Source organism: Dipodomys merriami, unplaced genomic scaffold (genome assembly GCF_024711535.1).
Source record: "Dipodomys merriami isolate MVZ:Mamm:240054 unplaced genomic scaffold, mDipMer1.0.p SCAF_5, whole genome shotgun sequence".
NCBI classification, from domain to species: Eukaryota; Metazoa; Chordata; class Mammalia; order Rodentia; family Heteromyidae; genus Dipodomys; species Dipodomys merriami.
Window position 1 is genome coordinate 27,191,009 of NW_027206068.1, and position 25,495 is coordinate 27,216,503.

General features: G+C 44.5%; 1 protein-coding gene and 1 pseudogene across 13 annotated transcripts in view; one reads left to right on the plus strand and one right to left on the minus strand.

Annotated features, from left to right (window-relative positions):
• Window positions 1–16,091, plus strand: part of Atxn7l1 (ataxin 7 like 1) — a 251,899-nt gene extending 235,808 nt beyond the window's left edge. For 6 of the 13 annotated variants that reach the window (XM_069996257.1, XM_069996260.1, XM_069996259.1 and 3 more), the window contains 5 exons: window positions 3,272–3,393; window positions 4,865–5,170; window positions 7,516–8,461; window positions 11,344–11,418; window positions 13,238–16,091. In XM_069996257.1, coding sequence (XP_069852358.1) covers window positions 3,272–3,393; window positions 4,865–5,170; window positions 7,516–8,461; window positions 11,344–11,418; window positions 13,238–13,279 — 1,491 coding nt within the window. In that variant the 3' untranslated portion in view covers window positions 13,280–16,091. Of the gene's footprint in view, window positions 1–3,271; window positions 3,394–4,864; window positions 5,171–7,515; window positions 8,462–11,343; window positions 11,419–13,237 lie in introns of those variants that run through there. The other 7 variants (XM_069996262.1, XM_069996268.1, XM_069996269.1 and 4 more) reach the window with 5 other exon arrangements.
• Window positions 16,092–17,819: 1,728 nt separating this feature from the next.
• Window positions 17,820–18,130, minus strand: LOC138810073 (enhancer of rudimentary homolog pseudogene; annotated as a pseudogene).
• Between the last annotated feature and the right edge of the window lie 7,365 nt (window positions 18,131–25,495).

Here is a 25,495-nt window from a genome sequence, read left to right on the forward strand (position 1 = left end):
TAAGCAAAAAGAAAAAAGCCAGAAGTGGTGCTGTGGCTCAAGTGGTAGAGCGCTAGGCTTGAGCTGAAGAGCTGAGGGACAGTGCCCAGGCCCAGAGTTCAGGCCCCACGACCGGATAAAAAGAAAAATAAAATAAAAATAAAAATCTTGGGGCTGGGGGTTTAGCCCAACGGAAGGGCGCCCGCCTGGCACGCGCAAGGCCCTGGGTTCGGTTCTCAGCCCTGGAAAAAAAAAAATCTTATGAAACCCTCATGGGACTGGAGACATAGCACAGCAGCATCACACAGCCTTAGCAAGGGCGAGTCCCTGAGTTCAAACACTAGTATCAGAATACCAGGGCTGGGGAGAGAGAGAGGGGGGGGGAGAGAGAGAGAGAAGAGAGAGAGAGAGAGAGAGAGAGAGAGAGAGAGAGAGAGAGAGAGAGAGAGAGAGAGAGAGAGAGAGAGAGAGAGAGAGAGGCTTTTCCTGTATCTACCAGAAGAAAGTCACATTACACACACACACCCTGAAGGATGGCAGGGAAGAAAAGGATTGCAGAAGCCAAGCACCAGTGGCTCATGCCTGTAATCCTAGGTACTCAGGAGGCTGAGATCTGAGAATCACAGTTCAAAGCAAGCCTGGGAAGGAAAGTCCATGAGACTCTTATCTCCAGTAAACCACCAGAAAACCGGAAGTGAAGCTGTGGCTCAAGTGGTAGAGTGCTTGCCTTGAGCTGAAGAGCTCAGGAACAGTGCCCAGGCCCAGAGTTCAAGCCCCACAACTGACCCCCCCACCAAAAAAAGGGGTTGCAGAAGACACAGGGTGAAACCAGCTATGACTCTTCCCAAGGTTCCAGAAGGAGACACATTCTCACTGTTACTGTTCTACCTCACCTATCAGAACAATGATATGGTCTGCTGGCCAGGGAAAGTCTGAGCTAGTGTGACTAGTGAGATTGGGTGCAGTGGGTGAGGTAGGTGGCGGCAGCAGTAGCTACTGTGCCCACCAGGACGCTCGGCAGTTCTGCTGAGGGCACACCACACATCTCCAGAAACAGGAGCCTCCCTGGCCATCTAGTCTTACGTCTGTGTGGCATTAGATACATAGATAACCAAAACCAAAAGGTGCTATCCATTCCTGAAGTCTGAGAGAGATACAAGGCTCTGCCAGAACACCAGATTCTAGAGGGCATCAAGACATTTGTTCAAAGGACAAGCTGCAACAGTGGATTAGCTAAGCCCTGGACACAACACATTCGTGGGCCCTTAATGTGTTGTTCATTAAATGGAAAAGCCATGGATTTGTCTCTGTGTTATCTTCTCTCTCATGGCCTTTAAATCATTTTATTGTAATGAGCACTCACCCAATGTATCCTTAGCAATTGGGATAAAGGAAGAAATTATGTCTAAACCTGGAACAGCTCCACTTGTAGCTGAGAACCAGAAACCCTTTTATGTATTCCTGCTTGAACTTAATAGGAAGGTGCAGAAAATTGTTTTTCATCCATAGTACCAGCTTTCACGGGTGGCAAGATTTTAATGCAAAGTCCCCAAAACACAAGCAGAAATAGAACAAAGGAAAGGCCTTACATTTCTTCCTGAGAACTGTTCAAAGGCTAGCTCCAGGATGACTTTGTGGAATGGGTGCCAATCCAGCACTGGGTCTGGGATGGAAGCCAGGGAGCTGCTGCAGGCCCAGAGGATGGGAGAAAGCTGCATGTGAGTTATAGAGTCGTTTGCAGACTTGCCTGAGCTCTAGAATAGCCAAATGTTATCTTCTCAGAGGCTACTTCTTGTATTTCTGTCCATTGACCTTCAAATCAAATGCTGTTTATTAAACATCTGAATGCCTATATATTTCAGCTATATATATATATATATATAATTCTATTTTTGTTGGTCCTGGGGCTTGAACTCACGGCCGGGGTGCTGTCCCCTGAGCCTCTTTGTACTCAAGGCTAGTACTCTACCACTTGAGCCACAGTGCCACTTCCAGCTTTTTCTGAATAGTTTACTGGAGATAAAGCTAAAGAGTCTTACAGACTTTACAGACTTTTCTGTCCGGGCTGGCTTTGAACCACAATGCTTAGATCTCAGACTCCTGAGTAGCTAGGATTACAGGTGTTACCAGCACCCAGCTAGCTGTATGTTTTAGATGCAACAGTTTGAAATCCATTGTCTTGTTTTTTCCTCTCCTTTTGTTACAGGGTCTTGCTATGTAGTTCAGGCTGGCCTTGAATTTGCAATCTTCCTTCCTCAGTCAACCACACCAATCTACTCTTTGTTCCCAATCTATATGGTCCTCATACTGAGAAAGAAGAGAACAGGGTGCCCACTCTTTATATATCGATAGTCACTGGATATGCAGGCATGCATACATAAAACACACAGTGATTCCAAGATAAAATGTAATAGGTGCACAATAGAAGTTCCATAGGAGTCTAACATGGGAAGATCAGTCGTGTGAAACCATTGGCAATGAGCGTCATGATTAAGGCCCTGACAGGAGGAACAGGACTGCTAATGGGGGAAAGGTATGTGTGAGAGTCCAGAAGCATGATGGGTCCCAGAGAAGCCTGCCAAGGTAAATGATAAGTGCAATGACTCTGTGACACTGGCTAGGAAGGTGTGGCCCAGATCACCAGAATCTGCCATTTCTATTGCTGAGAAGGAAGAAAGGAACCCTAGACTTAAGAAAAATGGATGATGTGGGGCTGGGAAGGTGGCTCAGTGGTAGAGCGCTTGCCTTGCATGCCTGAGGCCCTGGGTTCGATTCCTCAGCACCACATAAGCAAAAAGAAAAAAGCTGGAAGTGGCACTGTGGCTCAAGTGGTAGAGCACTAGCCTTGAGCTGAAGAGCTGAGGGACAGCACCCAGGCCCAGAGTTCAGGCCCCACGACTGGACCCCCCCCCCCCAAAAAAAAAAAGAAAAAAAAGAAAAATGGATGATGTGACAAAGAGATGAAAAGCCACACTGGCTGCTGGTTGTTAGTGCTTGTTTGCTTTTAATCTAAAAGGATGGCTCAACCCCAAGAGTAGAGAGTGTGACCCTCGGCACCACAGGAAACTGAATGCAGCAATTGCTGGATTATAATGAGAGGTTCTGCAGAGAATCCAGAGCTCAAACTACAGCGTCACAGAGAGATTTTTTGGCTTCCGTACTTAGTTGCATCTTTATTTTGAGTATAAAATGGTACCCCTGTGTGCTTTTATGCAAATGTTATTTTTCTCTATATGGTTTATATTAGCTTATTAACCTGTAATCAAAATTAAAATGTGTTTTTTCCTCACAGTTTTGCTCATTCGGGAGTCGCCTCATGGGACGAGGGTACTATGTGTTTGATAGAAGATGGGATCGTTTTCGATTCGCCCTAAACTCCATGGTAGAAAAACACTTGAATTCACAGATGTGGAAGTAAGTGAGCAGTTTCTGTGCAATACAAGATCAGAGCTGCCCCATAATTACCTGAACCCTAACTTTCAGAATAAATGTCAGACCAAAATGAGTCTGAAATCAGGATTCGTGATTAATTCTTAAATGTCAACTCTTCTTAATGGTTTGCCTTGAGATTTTTAAAAACACCTATAATATGCTGTATGCTTTGTCTCCTTTAAAGATCACTTTTGTGTTGATTAATCTAAACATAGTGAAAAGAATACGAGATGAAATCTTATTTAGCATTGTTATAGGGCCTTTATATTACTCTGAGAGCCTCTAAGGATATTAGGAATGTGCTTCTGTTTGTAATGTTAATGCTACAGTAGCAATACTAAAAATTTCATGATGGTTACAGACCAATTTCTAGTTCTTTACTATCCTGTGGGAAAATGTGTACAGTTGCCAACAGGGCAGATCCTAAATAGTGCTGTGAAGTTGATTAAGTTTGTCTTTGGCCCTTCCTGTCTCTGTAGGGCTCCCTCTTCACCTCTGCTTGGCCTTCTCTCTCCCCTAAACTCTGGCTTTGTTCCATTTCTCTAAGTACCCTTTATTCTCCCACACCTCCCAATGTCCTATTTTAATAAGGGATTTACAAAAAGAGAAAAAGCTTCAATTTGGTGGAATACTATCATGAAGAACAGGCTAGGACCTCTCAAACAATACGTAAGAAGCCACTTGATAATCGAAGACCAACCTCTGAGTATTTCCATACCCCTACTCCTATAAAGGGAATTCTAGATATCATAATGTCATGAGTCACTTCAGTCTGGGTCCTCTTATTACCAGAAGAAGCCAACAATTGAGACCCTACACACACACACACACACACACACATACACATACACATACACACACACACACACACACACACACACACCAGAAGAAGCCAACAATTGAGACCACACACACACACACACACACACACACACACACACACACACGAGGCCCAGGAGAGGCCAGAACAATATTTCTGAAAAATGGAAGTAACAGAATCCACAACTTGCCCCTCCCCTAGGCTTCCCTCTGCCCCCAGGCTGCTGTGGCATCTGAGCCCACTGGCTCTGCATCAAGCTTTTTCAGGGGCTTGGAACAAATGTTAACACTTCCTATAAACTTAAGAAAGGGCCATAAGAGAAGCTTATCATTTCTTCCCATGTGAGTGACTGCCCAGTGTGTCCAAAGGGCACTCCTGATTTCCCCCTATGTCCTTTCAAAACTGCAACAGAGAGGCACTGCCTGGGAGAATCTAACTTGTTCTCAGTTATCTGATGATTTATCCTTCCATGATGTTTCCTCCCAAATCGTCAGCCTTGGCGATTCCTCACAGCTCCCTGCTCCCCTGTGTTGTGATAGTGTAAACCCCGGACACGTGGAAGGAATGTGTTGATCTGTATTTCACTCCCTGGTGTCCTTGTCAGCTCAAGCTCCATATTCCTTTCCTCCTCAGGCACAGAAGCCCGAGCCACCGGGCATCAGGTCCCTCCCCCCTGTTCAGGACTTGCCTAACCAATCTGCTGTCACTGAGCAACATTGGGGCTGCCTGGGTGTCAACTCTGGAGAGCGTAGCACCCCGCTGCCCTCTCAGCCTCGCTGCCCAAACTCCAGGCCCCGACGGGCCCGAACCTGGAGGGATGGCAGCCGATGGGGGCATTGAAGACATTAGGAAGAAAAGGAACGGCAAAGACTCTTTTTTCTTTAACAAGCATTTAACTCTGCATCAGGAGACGCCAACACAGTATTCTCTTTCAGCCAGGTCAGCATCTGGATCTCCATGCCAGCTGTCAGGGGAGGATGGGCACTGTCAGGAACTCATTCGCATCTGTGGGCTTTTGTGTGGGACTTCCCTAGGCTAGTGTGAGAAGCTTAAACACAAGCACAGCCAGCCAAGCCAAAGTCCACTGCCATCTGGCACCTAGAAAACACATAAACTATTTATTGTGGGAACAAGGGGGCTTCCAGGAACACCCCCTTGTCTCAGTTCTCTCCTGTCCTGGCTCCCTCCTGCTCCTGCTATCCCCTGAGGATCAGTAGAGAAAGAGGAAAGAAAGAGCTAGCAAATATGCTAAAAGTACCACCACCACCCTTCCCAATTTGGAACAAAGGATAGGTAAACTCTAGAATTCAGTTGTGCTTATCAACACAGTTGAAGCATGGATTAGTAGTAGTATATAATGAGAAAAATATAAGTTACGAGTGAATCCCATTCAATGTCATCAAGTGGGGATCTCACTAATGAGCCATCTAGTATTTGTAAATAATCCTTTATTACAAGTCACTGCCAAACCTCGGTCACTTCCTTCTCCCTAAACTGTCTGGGATACTTGAGCCAAGGAAGGGCCAGTGGGGTACCTGTAGAGCCAAGGCAAGGCAGCAAAGTTAGCAAGAAACCTTGCTGATGCTTCACATTCTAAGACACACCCTAGCCTTGTTCTGAAGGGGCTGTGCAGTACCAGGCAGTTGTAAGGATGTGTGTAGACCGTCCTGGTCTGACTGTGGGAGTCCTTGCCCAGCATGCATAGTCCCTGACAATAGTGTTTTCTTGCTGCTGAGATTGACCTGCTCACCCATTCACCTCCCCATTCATCCATCCATCCATCTACCCATTTATTCATTGCAACAAGTATTTGTGGAGTACCTTGGTTAGTATAAGTTTTTAGGCTTGAAAGGAAGCAAATTCTCATACACCATGATGGCTGCTATGGGTTTGGCAGCATTTTTCTCTTATATTTGATCTCCTAGGCCTGATACTTTCAGGACACTGTACTATATTCAAGAAGTCCACTAAAGTTAGAAACCCCCAGGCTCCACCGAGTACTGGCAGAGAAGGGATCTTCAGAGAGAATGCTATTTATTTCCCAGGGGGGTCTCTGTCCCGAGCTGTATGAGTGCAACATCTATGGGGAGGCCTCCAGAGAAAGAGGCACTGTCCCACACAGTGATCCAGGTTTACCAAGGGAGGTGCAGGCCCAGGCCACCTTACCTTTTAATGCTGCTCATAGGATGGGAGCTGCTATGCACTCACCCCTCCCCCACTTCTGCCCTTCCCAGCAGCATCCCCTCAGGGAGTAGATTGGAAGTAGGAGCCATTTCCAGGAGGTGTGGCTTAAGTGGTAGAGCACCTGCCTAACAAGTGTGAAGCCCTGAGTTCAAACCCTGGTATGGCCACACAAAAAAAAGTTTAAAGAGAAGCCCCAAGAATGATCCCTTCTTGGTGCTGAGCTCAACTCCAAGAAGTTTGTTCTCAGCACCCACACCCCTACCTAAGTTCCAGGGAAAACAAGCAGAAAGAATCCTCTCTCCCCCATCATCTCTATGCTCTCCTGATGCCCCTCTATCCTGCACTTCTCTTCAGAACTAAACTTGAAGCTCCTGATCCCCCTCTTTGGACTCTTCCCTTTTGCCTACAGGACAGGAAGAGCCATCACAACCCCTCCAGTGAGAGCTAAGGTAGGGTGGGTGAAGGGGAAGATGTATAGTGTAACTCCTGGGTAGGAGGAACTTGACATCATTTCCCAAGCCCCTGACCTGCTATGGAGGAGAGGTCCCCATGCACCAACATGGATATAGTCCAGACTCACAGAGTCTGCAGGTAGCAATCACAGGAAGATGCTGACCGGGGAGAGAGCTGTTCCCAGAATGTCTGTAGCCAAAAATAGGATAAGAAAGAGGACCACTTTTATCACTGCCAGTTACACACACACACACACACACACACACACACACACACACACACACACACACACACACGCACACGCACACACACACACACATGTAGAGGAAGATTGCTAGGGATGCTTATATTCTCAATAACATTTGCCTTCTGTTCATAAACCAAAATCAGCCATGTTCCAATAGTTAAGCATGAAGAACAGGATGCGAATACCTGAAAGTAGTGAAATAGAGGCTGGATGTTGCAATGGGGGCAGCATAAAGCAAGGGCCATCCTTCAGACCTTCTCATCTTCCAAGGCTTCATTCTCCATGGTCAAGTTCTGCCGGGGTGTTCTCTGTAGCCCTGACACTCAGACTTCATCCTACCTCCCGAGCGATGCCAAGCCGATGTCTCACTGTTTCTCTCTGGCTCTTCTCTCATGTTTAGGAAGATCCCTCCTGCGGCAGATACCCCCATGCCCTCGCCAGCAGCCCACATCACCACCCCTGTTCCAGCATCCGTTTTGCAGCCTTTCAGCAACCCCAGTGCTGTGTATCTTCCTTCAGCTCCCATCAGCTCGAGACTCACCTCTTCTTACATAATGACATCAGCCATGCTCTCAGACGCAGCTTTTGTGGCATCGCCGGACCCGCGTGTCCTCATGTCCCACACCACAGCTTTCCCTCATGTGGCCGCTACCCTCAGCATCATGGACTCAACCTTCAAGGCTCCATCCGCCGTGTCCCCGATACCAGCTGTCATCCCTTCCCCATCCCACAAGCCATCCAAAACCAAAACCAGCAAATCCTCAAAAGTCAAAGACCTGTCTGCCCGTAGCGACCAGTCTCCAAGTAACAAAAAGAGGAAGCCACAGTCTTCGACTTCCTCTTCCTCCTTGTCCTTGCAGACTTCCCTCTCATCGTCGCCATTGTCAGGGCCCCACAAAAAGAACTGTGTTCTCAATGCCAGTTCTGCTTTGAACTCCTATCAGGCAGCCCCTCCCTATAACAGTCTGTCTGTGCACAACTCCAACAATGGGGTGAGCCCACTCAGTGCCAAGCTGGAGCCCTCAGGACGGACCTCGCTGCCCGGCGGCCCCGTGGACATAGTGAGACAGGTGGGCGCGGTGGGCGGCAGCAGTGACTCCTGTCCCCTCTCGGTGCCCTCCCTTGCGCTCCACACGGGGGATCTCTCTCTGGCCTCACACAATGCCGTGTCTTCTCTGCCCCTTTCTTTTGACAAATCAGAAGGAAAAAAGCGTAAGAACTCAAGTACTAGTAGCAAAGCCTGTAAAATCACTAAAATGCCTGGTATGAATAGCGTTCACAAAAAGAACCCACCCAGTCTTCTTGCACCGGTGCCCGATCCCGTTAACAGCACCTCCTCTCGGCAGGTAAGGGACCTCCTGGCACTGCCTTCATCAGCTCTGGGGGGCAGGGGGAGCTGGGCAATGCCCCTGCTCGGCCAGGTGGCTCAGGCAGGTAACACAAGTGTGGCTCCTTTTCTCCTTCCTATGGACCATTCACACCCCTTCTCTGAGCATAGTGGTTCTTTTCACAAATGCTTTTAAGACTTTTAGGTGTACATGAGGCTCTGTGCTAAGCCCTTTGCTGTGATTACCTCCTTACGCTGTACCCACGTAGCCTAGTGGGTACAGTTGCCACTGCTTTACAGATGGGTAAACAGACACACAATGATTCCAAGTTCCTTATTCCACTTCTGTCTGTATCATACCTTAAACTGCTAAGGACAGCTTCAGGAAAGAGTTCTGTTGCTAAGAAGTTTGATCTGACCTGTTAAGAATCCCCTCCAGGGCTGGGAAGGTGGCTCAGTGGTAGAGTGCTTGCCTTGCATGCATGAGGCCCTGGGTTCGATTCCTCAGCACCACATAAGCAAAAAGAAAAAAGCCAGAAGTGGTACTGTGGCTCAAGTGGTAGAGCTCTAGCCTTGAGTTGAAGAGCTGAGGGACAGCGCCCAGGCCCAGAGTTCAGGCCCCACAACCGGACCCCCCCCAAAAAAAAGAATCCCCTCCAGAAAAGCCCAGGGCAGGTTACATGGTACCCAGACCCACCTGAGAAGCATTGCCTTCCAGTCTGGTTCCCACCTCAACCCCCACTTCCTCCTAATATAGTTCTTTCCTTCCTCGCACCAACTGGCAACTAGTGTTCCGTGCATGGTACCCCCCCCCCAGGAGCATGTAATGTTATAAGCCCAGGAAATGTGCATGGTCCAAGAATACCTGTGTTTTCCCCCAGAGCTCTGCTCCCATTCCCAAGTCTAGTCTGTCTCTTCAAGCTAGGGGAGCTACTTAGGAAAACCACCACCACCCTGGCCAGCAAACAGAGGCAGAGTGGAGTGCTCAGGCCTGTGGGGGAGCCAGCCATGGGGACACCAGTGAGGAGAGAGCACAACTGGGCCTTACCACTACAGAACCAATCAGCCACACCCTAAAGCCAGCCTTGTGTAGCGATAAAGGCTTTTGAGAGTTAGCAGGCAGTTGTTAAAAGATGTTTTCATGTTCTCTGTCACTATGTATGAGACTTGTAAAGCCCCACAAAGCACATTTCTTGAGGGGGGAATCAGGGCTGGACAGCTGCAACCAAGGCTAAGTGGGAGGGGATCTGCTGTCAACCTGGGTTTACTGAAGCTCTCCAGAGTCCCACTTGGAGACCACAGAACTGGGTAGTGTCACCTTCAGGATCCAGAGAGAGGGCAGAGCAAGGACTTTTCAAAATGAAATATCCCATGTATTTCTACCATGCTGCCAAGCAGGCTGTTCAACTGATTTTGAGAACACAGCCGGAACAGCAAAGCCTTGATATCTCACTCATTTCAGATGAAGGTCTAGCAACATGTGTTTGATGAGGATGGTCCCTAGGACTTTAGATATATGAACTCAATAATTGCTCCCTTTTTTTTTTTTAACAGATGAGTCAGTGAAGGTACAGGAAAGTTATGCAAGGTACCCAAAGTCACACAGCAAGTAAACAGTAGAGAGGGCAATATGGTAGTGACTCTGCAATAAATACTCTGTTAGCAATTTAGTCTATGCGACTTAATCAGCATGAAAACCCAGCCAGCCACTCCAGTGGTGAACAGAGTCAATGAGCCTCCACCACACAGTGCCCGGCAGAAGGGGAATGAGGAAAGTGGGAGTGCTCACAGCTGCCAGTGGGCTGCTCAGCATTGCTTCTGTGAAGCAGAAAGTGGTTTGGTACTGCTCTCCAGGCCACTGAAAATAGACTTTGTCCAGGGTCTCACCATGGATCTGTGTGGTCTGTGTGGATTTTGTTAGAAGACTGGGAGAGGCAAGCTACTAGGTAGAGGAGTCCAAGATAAATTAGGCGTTCAGAGGCAACTTGAGGTGCCATTTAATCATATCTAGTAGCTGTACAGCCAGAATTGGCCACCAAGGATAAGACTGGCTACAAATAGACTCTGAGTGGAAGGCAAACTTTGTGTGCAAAAGCAGGTAAATGTAGAGGAGGAACCACTAATAGGCCTAAGGCAAGAGCTGCCTTACTAAACAAGACAGGTATGGAGGGCTGGTCCAAGGTCAGCTCCCTGAGCATACAGGCCCCCATGTGCGAGGACATTCACAGAGGAAAGGCCACAGCCACATGTCCCAGGACTGTCACTCCAGGGACCCAGCTGATAGCATCCTTCCCCACCCCACCCCCACTCTTGTACTCATGCATGCAACTGGGTGCCTTTGCTGGCTTTCTGAATAATAAGAGGCTGGGGGATAGCCAGGTATCAGTGGCTCACATCTATAATCCTAGCCACTCAGGAGGCCGAGATCTGAGGATCAAGGCTCAAAGCTCGCTGAGGGCACAAAAGTCCATAAGACTCTCTTAGCCATCAAAAGCTGAACTGGAAATATGGTTCAAGTTGTAGAGTGCCAGCCATGAGCAAGAAAGCAACACACACACACACACACACACACATACACACACCCTGTGTGTGTGCGGATGCACACTTTTATCTACTGCTAGCTTAAAGACTTTCCAGAGAAACAAGATGGGTCTGGCACTGTGATCAGAAGTGGATGAATCTCCCCATCATTCTGATTTTCATCTGAGAGGGGGTATCCTCAAGGAACCCTTGGAACTATTGTTCTTTTTCCTGCCATTGAGGATGGCAAGGCCAATGCTAGGCTATGTGAGGGAATGAGAATATTGTGTAGCCCCATCCCTTCTCCCTAGCAATGTGTGCTGTCAAGTGTCTTTCCCACTGCTGCTGGCGTCTAAGTCACACTTCACTGGTGTCTTTCAGGTTGGGAAAAATAGCAGCCTAGCTTTGTCACAATCCAGTCCTTCAAGCATATCCAGCCCAGGACACAGCCGACAGGTATGTGGCTGGGGGGCAAACAACAGCCAACATCAAGGCAGAAAGGAAGGCATTGGGGTCAGACTCAGTTTCAAATCTCACCTCAGTCAAGAGCATGCTTAATCTGGCTTCTGAAACTGGGGCCTTTCAGTTATGAGGGGTGAGACTTTGAGCAAATTACTTAGCTTTTCTTTTCCATTTCCTCACCTAGTTAAGTGAGGATCAGAATGACTCTTAACCTCTTAAGACATTTGTGAAGATTAGTTTATTTATGTAAAGTCACTGGAAATTAAAAACCTGGCACATGGCACACACACAAGTGTGTTAGCTACTGCTCTTCTTGCCAGTTGTAAGATCTTAGATACTTCTCTGGGTCTCCATTTTTTATCTGTTAAAGGGAAAAATTGATACCTACCTCCTAGGCGAGTTGTGAAAAACTATGCAAGATGATGTGGATTTAAGAGCTTTCACATGGCATATGTCAGCCCGTGCTTTCTTAAAGGTCTTTGGTGAGCAAAGTTACCATTCAGCATATGGTTTCCCTGTGGGAATGTTCAGGGCAGACTTAGCCATTTTTATGCAATTGATGGATGAGATCAGTCAACATATAAGCTCAGAGATTGATCGTTTCCTCCAATGGAGTGCAGGCATGTGGGGTGGAAACGAGAGAGAGAGTAGGGAGGAGGGTTGTGCCACATAGATCTGTTTGGAACATATATAAAGCACTGGGCTAGGTAGGGCTGGGAAGGTGGCTCAGTGGTAGAGCGCTTGCCTTGCATGCATGAGGCCCTGGGTTCGATTCCTCAGCACCACATAAGCAAAAAGAAAAAAGCCAGAAGTGGCGCTGTGGCTCAAGTGGTAGAGGGCTAGCCTTGAGCTGAAGAGCTGAGGGACAGCACCCAGGCCCAGAGTTCAGGCCCCACGACTGGACCCCCCCCCCAAAAAAAAAGAACTGGGCTAATGTTTGTCTTAGATGTGTAGTATATTTTGTAGACACTAAAGACAATGTGTTTTTGTTTTGTACTTTGGGATTCCTCCACAAATTTCATGTAAAATTTGGAGATAGACTGACTGTGAGGAAACCTTTTATACCCCCCCAGAAATAGAAGAGTCCCACTACTCTTCAGAGTTGCTATGGCATTTGCTCCTCATGTCTCTGCTTGGTCACCTCTGTTTATGGAGGTCTCTTGCAGAGCTTGCTGGAAGCCACACTTCCACCTTTACAAGCATGGCATTGTGTGTCTAAAAGTCCAGCACCCCTGCTAGAAGCCAAAGGCTGACACTAGCCTTAACCGCCACTATTTGTTGAGTGCAAATGCTGTACTAAGCCCTTTACGTATAACATATATGTGGAAGCCTTCCAACAACCCTGTGAGGGGCAAGATTATACTCACTGATACATGGATATGGCTGCACTAAGAAGCTAAGTAACTTGAGCCCAAATCTCTATCTCCAAGTCTCTGTCTGACCCAATACTATATATCTTCCTTAGATAGTTCCCTGTTGTCCAAGTATAGCCTCAATAGGAAGAGGTAATCCAATATGAAAAATATAAAGAGATTATTGCAGCCCTCTCTCCAGGAGAAGTATCCCATATATGTCCAAGCCTTTGTCCTTGTATTTCCCTCCAGCTCTAGGACCATTGTGACTACCCTACATTTAGGAGCTCCTTTTATTTGTCACCTTATTTGCTTATTACAGCTGCCCTTCTCCACATACCAGAGGTGGGTTATTGTTTTTTCAGTCATAGACAAAAAAAATGAGGCTCTGTTCAGTTTTTTTGGTTCATCCCAAATGTATGAATTTGAAACAAGTTTTTTTTTTTCCTTTTCTTTCCCAGAAGAACACAAACAGAATGGGCAGGATAAGGACGCTTCCATAACAAGATGATGAAGCCACTTCCAAAACAATTTCTGGTGGTGATCACACCCTAGGAGGCTGTGGCGCAGAGGAGGGAAGGGGACTGGCCCATGAGCAAGCATCTGTTACCTGTACCCTGCTGTGGCTCTGGCCTTTCTTCTTTCTTCTTCCCCCTCCTCCTCCTTCTTTCTTCTTTCTTTTCTTTGTCCTTTTCCTTCTTCCTTCTCTTCCTCCTTCTTCATTGACCAAATTTCAGTTTTGAAGAAAAAGAAAATGGCAAAAGAACGTGCATTTGAGATTGACAGCAAACAGTCCCAGTGTTTTCTTTACATTTTTCATTTGCCACATTTATACACGCTTCCAAATGTGGAGTCACTCCCCCAGATCCTGGTGTTGCTACTTCACTGAGAGCAGACATAGCCAGATGTCAGTTCTGGGCTGGCCTCCCATGGAAGCTCTTGAACTATCACACATGCAGAGCTCTTTTACCCCCTCATCTTCTCTTATCCCATCCCTCCTATCCCCAACCTGATCCTCACTGGTCCCCACCTGCCATCAGAAGGTGCTGCTCTCACCAGCCACCCCTAGACAGGGTGCTTAGGGAAGAAGTCTCTTGTGTTTGAAGTAGAAAGAGCCAGAGAGTCAAAGGGATACCTTCCTGGGCACCATGGTTACAGCTAAATGCTAAGGGCCAAATTGAGAACAGTGGCCATACATTCACATATATAGTGAAGTAACTGAACCAGTACTACAATCCAGCTGTGCAGCTCAGAAAAGATCTACTGAGTTTAATCAGAGATGGGGCTTGAGTGGGTGGCAGGAAGCAGATCGTGGGGCATAGAGGACAATATCCCTTGAAATACGTGGGAATCAGGTGACTGATAGGTTGAGCTTGCTAAGAATCCCTTTCACAGCAGTGTGCAAGTTCCCAAAGCTGGGTGAGCAGAGAATCCAAGAAAGCTACTCCATGAGATGATGGGGTGATCATAGCTACTGTAGGTTCTGGAGCTTCTCTCCAGGGCCAGGAATATCCTCCAGGAAAAGCTTATTTGGAGAATTTTGTGCCAAACTCACCCACAACCATAAATGAGCTTGCCTCAACTCAAATGTCCTAGCTCAGAGACAGAAGTAGTAAGAGCAAGCCACCCCTTGGTTAAGAACCAGCGAAAGAGCTGGGACACCTTGGCACAGTGCAGTTTTCAGCAGCCCACACTGGAGTTTTGAAAAGGGTGGTAACATCCTAAGTTCTAATGATCATAATCAACGGAATTTCACAGCATAAGGCTGGTGTTCCATGCACTTCTGAACTTATGGCACCACGCTGTGACATAGAGCAAAGATACCAAGAGATTCCACTTTACCCTGAAATCTGAAATGAACGCTAGTTTCACAGCTGGACACACCCCTCTTCCTCTCCCTGAAGTTTTCCTTTATGTTTCCTCTCTCCCAACCCAAAGATCAGACTACTGGTAACTTGTACCATGTGATTGGAATTTGCAAAGACGGGAGGCAAATGGAGTGATTTACATCAATGCAATTGCACTGACAGTGTTTCTTATAGAATTACTAAATTTTTTAAATATAAAATGATTTTTTAAAAAAAAATCAGGAGTTGCTATTAAGTACCAGGACATTTAGTTGGGATGATTTCATTTTTTATTTTTACAGTGTTAAAAGTGCACTTATATGCTGGTTTATTTACGTCTTGGGAAAAAGAGACTGCAAATTGAAGGGACAATTGTTACTTTTCTTTTTAAAAAAAGGATAAGGCAGATTTTAAGACTTATAAATGTTTAAGATTATAAACAAGGTTAGACCCTTTGAAAAAAAGTTTAGAAGATATTCTTAAAGTAAATTTTTATAGTGTTAATTTTGTAATAATTTATGTTTTACTATATTACAGAGCTAACTGACCAGAATAGTTTCAGAAACAATATGAAACTTAGGAAAGTTTAAGCAATGTTTATATTTTTTAAATGTTCTTTGAATTATGTTTTTATTGTACATTTCTTCAGATTGAAAAATATGTACATATCTTTGTTATTTTTGCACAATTTTTGTCTTGTTCAGTTTTAGAGTCTTTTTTTTTATAATTTATTTTGAGTTGTACAACTTGCAGGAGTAAAACAACAAAACAAATCTCAGCAACAAGGAACCCTCTGACTTATAAACTTCTTATATTCAAAGAGGGAATACAGAGGTTGAGAGATTAAGTGGCTACTTCTGAGAAATAATGTCTCAACAGAGACTAAAGGATCAGTCTAGTAGGTTTCAACATGGTAGCCTTCTACGTCCTGAATTGGAAGATGGAATAGAGGCTCCCCACCGAATGCTGCTTACTTTCTTGAAAGACTGGCTTTGACCAAGGTGAGGACATTTCTGGAAAACTGAGCAAAAAGGGAAAACCCACGGTATTTCTTCCTTCACAACCAACCACAGGTTTACTTTATAATGATGTATTTAAAAAAAAAAAAACTTGCAGCTTGAAAAATGGAATGCAAATAAAAAGGTTATATTTGGGTTTGTTTTCGTGGCGTTCAACTGGACCAGCCTATAAAGCATTATTAGAGTGATATCTTTTGGGTCCTTCTCTTCTGCACACCCCACTCAGCCTTCTCTCCCAGTCCCTTGACTGCACACACCCTTATTCGCCTGAAGATCTGACTTGTCGCCAGCCATGAAGGCTCGAACGCTCTGGTTGGTAAGCATAATGCAGTGCATAGACCTGTCAGCCATAAAAACAAAAAACAGAAAAAGAAAAAAAAAGCGACTTGGATAACTTGTATGCCTTCTTTTGTATCAATGTACCAATTGTAAATAATGCTGATCAACCTTTGTAGAGAATAGTTTATACAGCATATTCTATTATTGCTGATTCTCAGTGAACTCTTGTTTTAAAAAAGAAAAGGGAAAAAAGAAATTTTCTATTTACACCTTCTATTTTGTTATGCTGTTGGCCCACGGCACTTTAACAAAACTCTGTGGGTTTTCTGTAGCTGGCCAGTCATGGGGTACATTAAATAACTGTTGTTGCACACACAGAATTTGCACCTGCTCATTTGTCCTTTCCTACTACCGATTTTAGATCCTTTTCCAGAAGAATTTTGAAGAAAGCATGTCCAATCATTTGAAACAAATGCCACACTTGTGGAGTGGGGTTTCTTTTCTACAATCCATATTTTGTAACACTAAGTATTTTCCTTCTTTATCCTGCACCTTTATGTATTAGCACTATCAGATAGAATTCATTCCATGCCTGTGATATTGTAAGCAGAATAATTGTCAGAAGTAGGTGTAAATAGTAAATTCTATGGCTTACAGTTTTAAAAAGAACAAACATGTATCTATGGATACTGCCATGGTTTAGCACCAGGCCTGGGAATATTCTCCAGTGAGAGATTGTATTTTTTTTTTGCTTTTTTTTTTTTTGTAACATGGCTTTGTAAATAAAATAATTTATATGTTTGTAAAACAAAGTTGTTGGGTTTTCATAAAATTTATATAGTTGTTATTGCCTCTTATTTCCTTGTGAGACTTCCCATTAGTACATAACCTTAACGTTGAGATGATGACAGGTAGTTAATGACAGTGATTCACCGAACAAATATTTAGTAGGAGTTCCCCTCTGTGCCTGCCCCTGAGCTAGGCACTCTATGCTTAGTAGAAAGAAACAGACACCATCCTCGCTGCTCTCTGGAAGCAGCGCAATTGGGGAGAGATTCAGTGTTAACTGCAGACTATAGTAAAGTGCTGTGGTGGGAAGAACTGAACTCTATGGAAGAGAAAGTAATGAGAAGCTGTCATATGGAGGGAGGGAGAGTGGGCTATCAGGCATTCTCTCTGAAGAAAAAGCCAGAAGGCAATGACTACCTAAGAGAGGACCAACTTGTTATGCTTGCTTCAGCAGTACATAGGTTAAAATTGGGAAAATTAATTTGCAGAACCTGAAGAGAGTCCATTGTGCGCTGCTGATTTATAGTCAATGGTAGAGTCTATGCATGGTATGCTTAAATACCTGAGTTTGATCCTTAGCACAAAAAGAAAAGTCAATTGTAAACTGCTGGAGCAAAGAGATGACCAGAAGATAGGGACAACCAGATGCTAATGGCTCATGCCCGTAGACCTATTTAGGAGGCTGAGATCTGTAGAGTCACTGATCAAGGCTATCTTCAGCAGTAAGTTTTTTTAATAACTAAACATTTATTTACTTTGCACTAAGACTTTATCTGAGTACATAACTAAATTGTTTCCATCCCACCCCATCTTGAAGGGTTAGTTTGTGAATATTATAAAGTAGATAGGAACACTTTGAAGGACTGGAACCAACATTAACTGACAATGAACAACTTCCATCTAAATCATCATAAAATGTTTAAGTTAAAAAAAAGAAAAAAAAGATACAATGAGGGCCTTCAATAGAAAGATCCTCATTTGATCTAATACATTCGCTCTTGGCTAGACTGTAACAAAATGGAAACAGCATTACTGTTAATACAAACTCCCACTATAGCACATTGTACATGCCTCTGTTCAAGCCCATCCCCTGTGCCCTTCCAACTCAATTATTTCCCAGCCTGTTTGGCCTGCAGACGAAGGAGTATGTAGATCTTCTCTTTGGTCCAGTCTTTGTTATAGGACTGGTATGTTTGGGTATCAGCTCAGTAAACAAGGCAGCTGAGATCTGCCAGATCGTCAATAAAATCAAACAACTGACTGATATCATATGTGATCGAGGGGCTATTGGGATTCATTCTCTTCAGATGTTCTTCATACATTTTACAAACACCTTCCATGCATTCATTAACAGATTCATAGTGTAAGTTCTGCCTTCTGGCCTCTTGGTAGGCTGCACCAGCAAAATGGTGTGAGACATTGCGCTAAACGCTTTGCTGCTGCCGCCAACACCACTGCCACACACATGCTCTTCAGCAGTAAATCTGCTAGACTTTTCTCAAGTAACTAGCAAACAAAAAGAGCTAGAGCTATGATTCAAGTGATAGAGTACCAGCTGAGTAAGCAAGCCAAGCAAACATGAAGTCCTAGGTTCACACTCTTATACTAACAAGAAGAGAAGGAAGGAAAGGGGGAAGAGAAAAGAAGAAAAAGCTCGGTGCCAATAGCTCATGCCTATAATCCCAACTACTCAGGAGGCTGAGATCTGAGGATCACAGTTCAAAGCCATCCCAGGCAAAAATGTGAAATTTTTACCCAATTAACCATCAAAAAAAGAACAAATACAGCTGTGGCTCAAGTGGTAGAGCACCATCCTTGAGCACAAAAGCTCAGGGACAGCACCCAGGTCCTAAGGCTTTTATGCTCAAAGTTAGTGCTTCTACCACTTGAGCCATAGTTTACTTCCCTCCCCTCAAAAAAAAGAGTCTCATAGACTTTCCTGCCCAGACTGGCTTTGAACTTTGGCTGGCTTTGATCCTCAGATCCTCAGCCTCCTGAGTGGCAAGGATTAAAGGTATGAGCCACCAGGGCCTGGCATCTTTCTTCTTTTTTTTGGTAGGGTCTCAGGCTGGCCTTGAACTCATGATTTGAGTGCTTGAATTACAGACATGCAGCACCACACCTAGCCAAGATACCTAAAAAACAGTTGGGATTTTTTCAGAGGCTTAAAAACCAAAGCAAGATGAGCTTTTTTTTTAAGGGGAACTGCAGGAATAGTGTTTAGTGAAAATCAGAAATTCTGCTTTGTGCTTTCCACATAAGAGATGATCACCAAAAATGATTCAGAAAGCCCTACAAATTCATGTAAGTCAAGAGGCTCAAATTTTCAAGCTTGCCTCAGATTTCCTAAACCATCAAGGAGATACCTATCTGAAAAGTTACACTTACTGAAGTAATGTGTACAATGGTAAAATTGATTATGTGTACCCAGGTCAAACTGCAAGACTGAACAAAAAGTCCATAACCCAAAAAGAATGATGAACTTTTTTGCTGCTTGTGTCTGAGAAGGCAGAGAGTAATACCGAACTTAAGGGCTTAGATGTGACCTTTAAGGGCACATTTGTTGAAAATATATTTTTAGTTGGGCACCAGTAGGTCACATCCGTAATCCTACCTATTCAGGAGGCTGAGATGTAGAGGATTATAGTTCAAAGCCAGCCAACTAGAAAATGTCTAAAGACTTCATCTTCAAAATAACCAACAAAAATTCAGGGCTGGAGGTATGGCTCAACTGGTAGAGTACCAGCTGAGTGAGCAAACCAACTGAGCACAAGGCCCTAAGTTCAAATTCCAATCTAGAAAAAAAAAGGAAGGAAGGAAGGAAGGAAGGAAGGAAGGAAAGGAAGGAAGGAAGGGAAGGAGGGAGGGAAAGGACGGAGAGACAGAAGTCGGGTGCCTGTGGCTCACGCCTGTAATCCAAGCTATTCAGGAGGCTGAGATCTGAGGATCATGGATCAAAGCCAGCCCTCGAAGAAAACTCCATGAGATTCTTATCTCCAAAAACTACTCAGAAAAAGCCAGAAGTGGCACTATGACTTACGTGGTAGATCACTAGCCTTTGAGTACAAAAAGGCTCAGGGATAGCACCCAGTCCCTGAGTTCAAGCCCCAGGACTGACATTTTTTAAAAAAGGAAAGGAGCCGGTGGCTCACACCTGTAATCCTAGCTACTCAGGAGGCTTAGATCTGAGGATCACTGGTTCAAAGCCAGCCCAGGCAGGAAAGTCCGTCAGACTCTTATATCTAATAAAACACTAGAAAACCAGAAGTGGCGCTGTGGCTCAAGCGGTAGAGTGCTCACCTTGAGCTGAATTGCTGAGGGATAGTGCCCAAGCCCAGAGTTCAAGCCCCACAACCGACAAAAAAAAAAAAAAAAAAAAAAAAAAAGGAAGGAAAAGAAAGGAAAGGAGAGGAAAGAAAATGTGCACTTAATTACTATAGAATAATGACAGATCATATAAAAATTGACACAATTTGGAATACTCCACTGGGATAATAAATTCCCAATTGAATTTATCTCTAGCTCTCAGAAACACCTGAATGATTAGCTATTCACTGCTTGAAGGAAAGAAATTAATAAATTCAGTGTCTGCCACTTAGATAGGGAAGAGGATGTTAAAATGTGAATTCAGTGTCTATTAGCACATTCAGGCAAACCAAGATTTGCATTGTACTGGCAGAGCTCATGGTCAGATTAACCTAAACATGATCCTTACTGAAAAAGAAGGACCCTAAAACAGATATCCCAGAAGAAAGCAAACAATGAAAAGTGTACTGAGATATAAATTCAGCATGAAGTGCAAACAAAAGTTAAAAAAATAAATAAAAGTTCAGTTCTGTGCATGTATGTTTGCTCATGTAGGTAGGTGGGGAGAGGGGCTATGCTGCCCTGTCAAGCAGGCCTGGGAGCCATGTGATAGGCTATGTGCAGGTGTAACTTGGAGGCATTGATTTGTAATGTTATTTAGAGCCACAGGTATATAAGTGAATACTTGAGAGAATATAAAGGGATATAACCAGACATTCAGAGGTTAAGCAGGAGCTGAAATCTGGCCAGGAGCCCTAAAATGAAAAGAAGTACAATGGCAAGTAGGTGGAATTGGGAAATATCTCAAAAAGGAAACAGTCAATGGAATCAAATAGTATTACAAAATGAGAGATGGCAGGGATCTGGGGGTTGGCGACTAGGTGGTTTTGCATTGTTACTTTTCTAGCACTACCATACAAATCACCATGCCTTTGGTGGCTTAAAAACAACAAAAATGTATCCTGTAGGCCAGCAGATGACTCTTCCCTGGCTTCTTCTAGCTTTGGGCAAGTGCTGACATTCTGTGGCTTACAGATGCATCACTCCAGACTCTGTCTTCATCTTCATGTGGCCTCGATCCTGTGTCATCTGTGTCTCAAATCTCTGACTACCTTTCTTTTAAAAGGACACTTGTCATTGGGCTTAAAGCCCATCCTAATTCCTGGATAGTCTCTGGGAATGCTTTATTTAATTCTACCTACAAATTCTCTTGTTCCAGATAAGTTTATATCCACAGGTTCCAGGATCAGGACTTGGCTATCTTTGGGGAAGTTACTCTAGAGACACTGGAGTGACCTTAAAGCAGGAGGCTAGCAAGAATGGACTGGAGTATTTTAAAGAATGACTCAGAACTAAGTAATGGAATTCCATTAAGAAGAGACAAATCCTAAGTAGCTTTGAAAATATGGGGAGATTTCTGATGGGGGGGTCGGTGTTTGTTTTCTTTTTCAAGGAAGGAGAAGCCAGTTTATGATTGATATGCTAGTGAGATGGGCTACAGGGAATGGAGAGATTTAAGAATCAAGAGAAAGGTACGGTTTAAAAAGAGAGAAGGGAAGCTGGACACCAGTGGCTCATGCCTATAAGTCTGTCTACTCAGAAGGTCGAGATCTGAGGATCAAAGTTGAAAGCCAACACAGGCAAGAAAGTCTGTGAGTCTCTTATCTCTGATTAATCAGCCAAAAGCTGGAAGTGGAACTGTGGCTCAAGTGGTAGAGCAGTAGCCTTGAGTAAAAAAGCTCAAGGACAGAATCTAGGCCCTGAGTTCAACCCCCAGGACAGAAAAAGAGAGAGAGAAGCTAGGAGGAAGGGAAAGGGAAAGGGAGGGAGAGGGAGGGAGAGGGAGGCAGCTCTATGGTAGGGTGCTTGCCGGGCATGCTCAAAGCCCTGGGTTCCATTCCTCAGCTGAGGGGGGGTGGGGGGGAGAGAGAGAGAGAGAGAGCGCGCGCGTGCAAGCGCACCCACTGGCCTGGTGACCTCTTGCTCCATTATGAAAGAGTCAGACCTCACTCCATCTAAACCACTCTGAATGTTCCCATATGTTTTAAAATTCTATATGTTGCCTAGTTGGTCTCCTAGAGTTTTTGTAATTTATTTATATTTTTCTCCCTTCAGGTTTTCTCCATTGCTTTCTGGTATGGTTAGTGCTACTCTGAACAGAAGGTCTATGTGGCCATGTTTCTAAAAAAAGTACTCAAGAATGGACTTGAATGCTTATTTTCTATTCATCGCACCTTCATAAACCATTCAACTAAAAAAGGAAACCAAGAGAATGCAAAATAACTGTCTCAAACAGCACACACAAATCAGATCCATACAAGTCTAAATTTTTGCAAAATCACTACAGGAAGCATGGTGGCAACTTGGAGGTGTTCTGTTTATTGAGATGTGTTCATTCAAAATACAAATTAGATCTGTGGTCATTAACACTGGAAAGGTGCTGTTAATTTTTTAAATTGTGCAACTCTTTCTGGGTGTGCCCTGTAGCCTTCTAATATTTTAGAGAACTTTTAACCAAACAGTGTCATCCAAAAGCATTTGCTTCTTCTGCATCCTGAACAAGTACTGTGGAGGCTGCTGTTAGACCAGGAGCTCCATGTCTAGATTAGGATTTTTATTTTCTTTCAGCTCACTTCCTTTGCTGATTTCCCATTCTTTCTTGTTTTAAAATTTTAATTTTTTTTATTATAAAGGTGATGTACAGAGAGGTTACCATTACATAAGTCAGGTAAGCAGTACATTTCTTGCCAGGTGCTGGTAGCTTACTCCTAGCTACTCGGGAAGCTGAGATTTGAGAGGATCATGGTTCGAAGCCAGCCTGAACAGAAAAGTCCCAGTGAGACTTTTATCTCTAATTAACCATTCAAAAACTAGAAGTGGAGCTGGGCTCAAAGTGGTAGAGCTCTAACCTTGAACCAAAGAGCTCAGAGACAGTGCCCATTTCCAGCTCCATGACCACCACCACCAACAAAGAGTACATTTCTTTTTTTTTTTGTTTTTTTTTTGTTTTGTTTTTTGGGTCCAGTCGTGGGGCCTGAACTCTGGGCCTGGGCACTGTCCCTCAGCTCTTCAGCTCAAGGCTAGCGCCACTTCCGGCTTTTTTTCTTTTTTTTTTTTTGCTTATGTGGTGCTGAGGAATCGAACCCAGGGCCTCATGCATGCAAGGCAAGCGCTCTACCACTGAGCCACCTTCCCAGCCCAAGAGTACATTTCTTTTTGACAGTGTCACCCCTTCCCTTAATCTCTTCTCCAGTCATTGTTATCACTAACCTTCTTCCTCCCTTCGGGGAAAAACAATGTTTTCCATGTTCCAGAATAATCCAAGGCTGGGAATATGACTTTAGCGGTAGAGTGCTTGCCTAGCATTCTGGAAGCCCAGGGTTTGATTCCTCTGTACCACATAAACAGAGAAAGATGGAAGTATCACTGTGGCTCAAGTGATAGAGTGCTAGCCTTGAGCAAAAGAAGCTCAGGGACAGTGCCCAAGGGCTGAATTCAAGCCCCAGGACTGGCAAAACAAAACAAAACAACAACAGAATAATCTAGATACTATACTAAGAGATGAGGAGAGAAGATAACCATATTTCTGTCTCTCTGGCTCTGACTCTTGTTTTTCTCCGCTTCTATCTGTCTCTCCCATCCTTGTCTCTATCTCTGTCTCTCTATCTCTGTGTCTCTTTGTATATCTGTCTGTCTGTCTGTCTGTCTGTCTGTCTGTCTGTCTGTCTGTCTGTCTGTCTCTCTCTCTCTCTCTCTCTCTCTCTCTCTGTAGTGAGTTTGAACTCATTAGAACTCAGGACATCATGCTTGCCAGGCTTGCACTCTAACCCTTGAGCCACATCTCCAGTCTAGTTTTCTTTTTGCTGGTTATTTTGGAGATGGAATCTAGCAAACTTCTCTGTTCAGTCTGGTTCCAAATAAAAATCCTCCAAGGTATCAGCCTCCTGAGTAGCTAGAATTATAGGTGTGAGCCACCAAGCCCATCAGTCTGGAAGGTTGTGTGTGTGTGTGTGTGTGTGTGTGGTGTGTGTATACTAGGGCTTGAACTCAAAGTATGGGCTCTGCCCTTAGCTTTTGTGTGTGTGTGTGTGTGTGTGTGTGTGTGTGTGTGTGTGTGTGTGTGTGTGTGTGTGTGTGTGTGTGTGTATACTAGGGCTTGAACTCAAAGTGTGGGCTCTGCCCTTAGCTTTTTTGTTCAGTTCCACTTTCAGCTTTTTGGTGGTTATTGGAGAAAAGAGTCTCATGGACTTTCTTGCCCAAACTGGCTTTGAACTGTGATCCTCAGATCTCAGCCTCTTTTTTTGGGGGGGCCGGTCGTGGGGCTTGAACTCTGGGCCTGGGCACTGCTGTCCCTCAGCTCTTCAGCTCAAGGCAAGCGCTCTACCACTTGAGCTACAGCGCCACTTCCAGATCTCAGCCTCTTGCATAGCTAGGATTACAGGTATGAGTCACTAGCATACCAGTAGAACGTTTTTGAACTAGGGCAAAAGCAAAGCCTCACAGAAATTAAGAGAAGGAGGAGGAAAAAGCAGAATAAGGGACTCTGGGACTTTTCTACTAGAAAGGATCAGACGCACGTGTTTTGTTTTGTTTTGTTTTGTTTTCCAGTTTTTGCAAGGCTTTGGTTCTGTTTAAATCTCTAAGCTGGGAACATGCTGCATGGACCAGGGGTCTATCATTGAGCAGAGGACTAACTGTGGGAGGCCGGGGTACTCATCAAGGTCCCTCCAGGCTCCAGTTCACCTCCAAGCGCTTTGAAGGTATGCCTGCCAGGGCTATGCTGAGCCCAGCATTGTTTAACATTTTAATTAATGAATTGGCATTCAAAGTAACCTTGGTGAATGAAAGCCATGAATATAAACACATTTATAGAATAGCTGTTAGCTTTGGGGAGTACAAAGGAGATTTCTAGAGGGCCAGGATGCTCTGTATCTTGACCTCAGGATTTGTTAAATGAATCTAATTATTTGTGAAATATTTATCGGGTTGTATATGTTCATATGTTCATTTTTGCTGTGCACCCTTAAATTTAAAAGTTCACACACACACACAAACACACACACAAACACACACAGAGCAGACTTTGAGTGATAATTGTCTTCGCAGAAAGAACATACAATATGAATGGAGGAAAATTCTGGTAAGACCATTTTCTCCTGTAACTTTCCAGGACCAGTTGGTTCCACAGAGGAGGGGTGCAACAGTGGCTGAAAAAAATGGGAATAAAGATATACATCAGCAGGGCACCAGTGGTTCACACCTGTAATCCTAGTTACTCAGGAAGCTGAGATCTGAGGATGGTGAAACCAGCTAGGGCAGGAAAGTCCATGATACACTCATCTCCAATTAACCACCACAAAAATGTAAGTATAACTGTGGCTCAAAGTGGTAGAGCACTAGCCTTGAGTGAAAAAGCCTAGAGACAGTGCCCAGGCCGACTTCAATGGCTTCAAGCCCCATGACTGACAAAAAAAAAAAA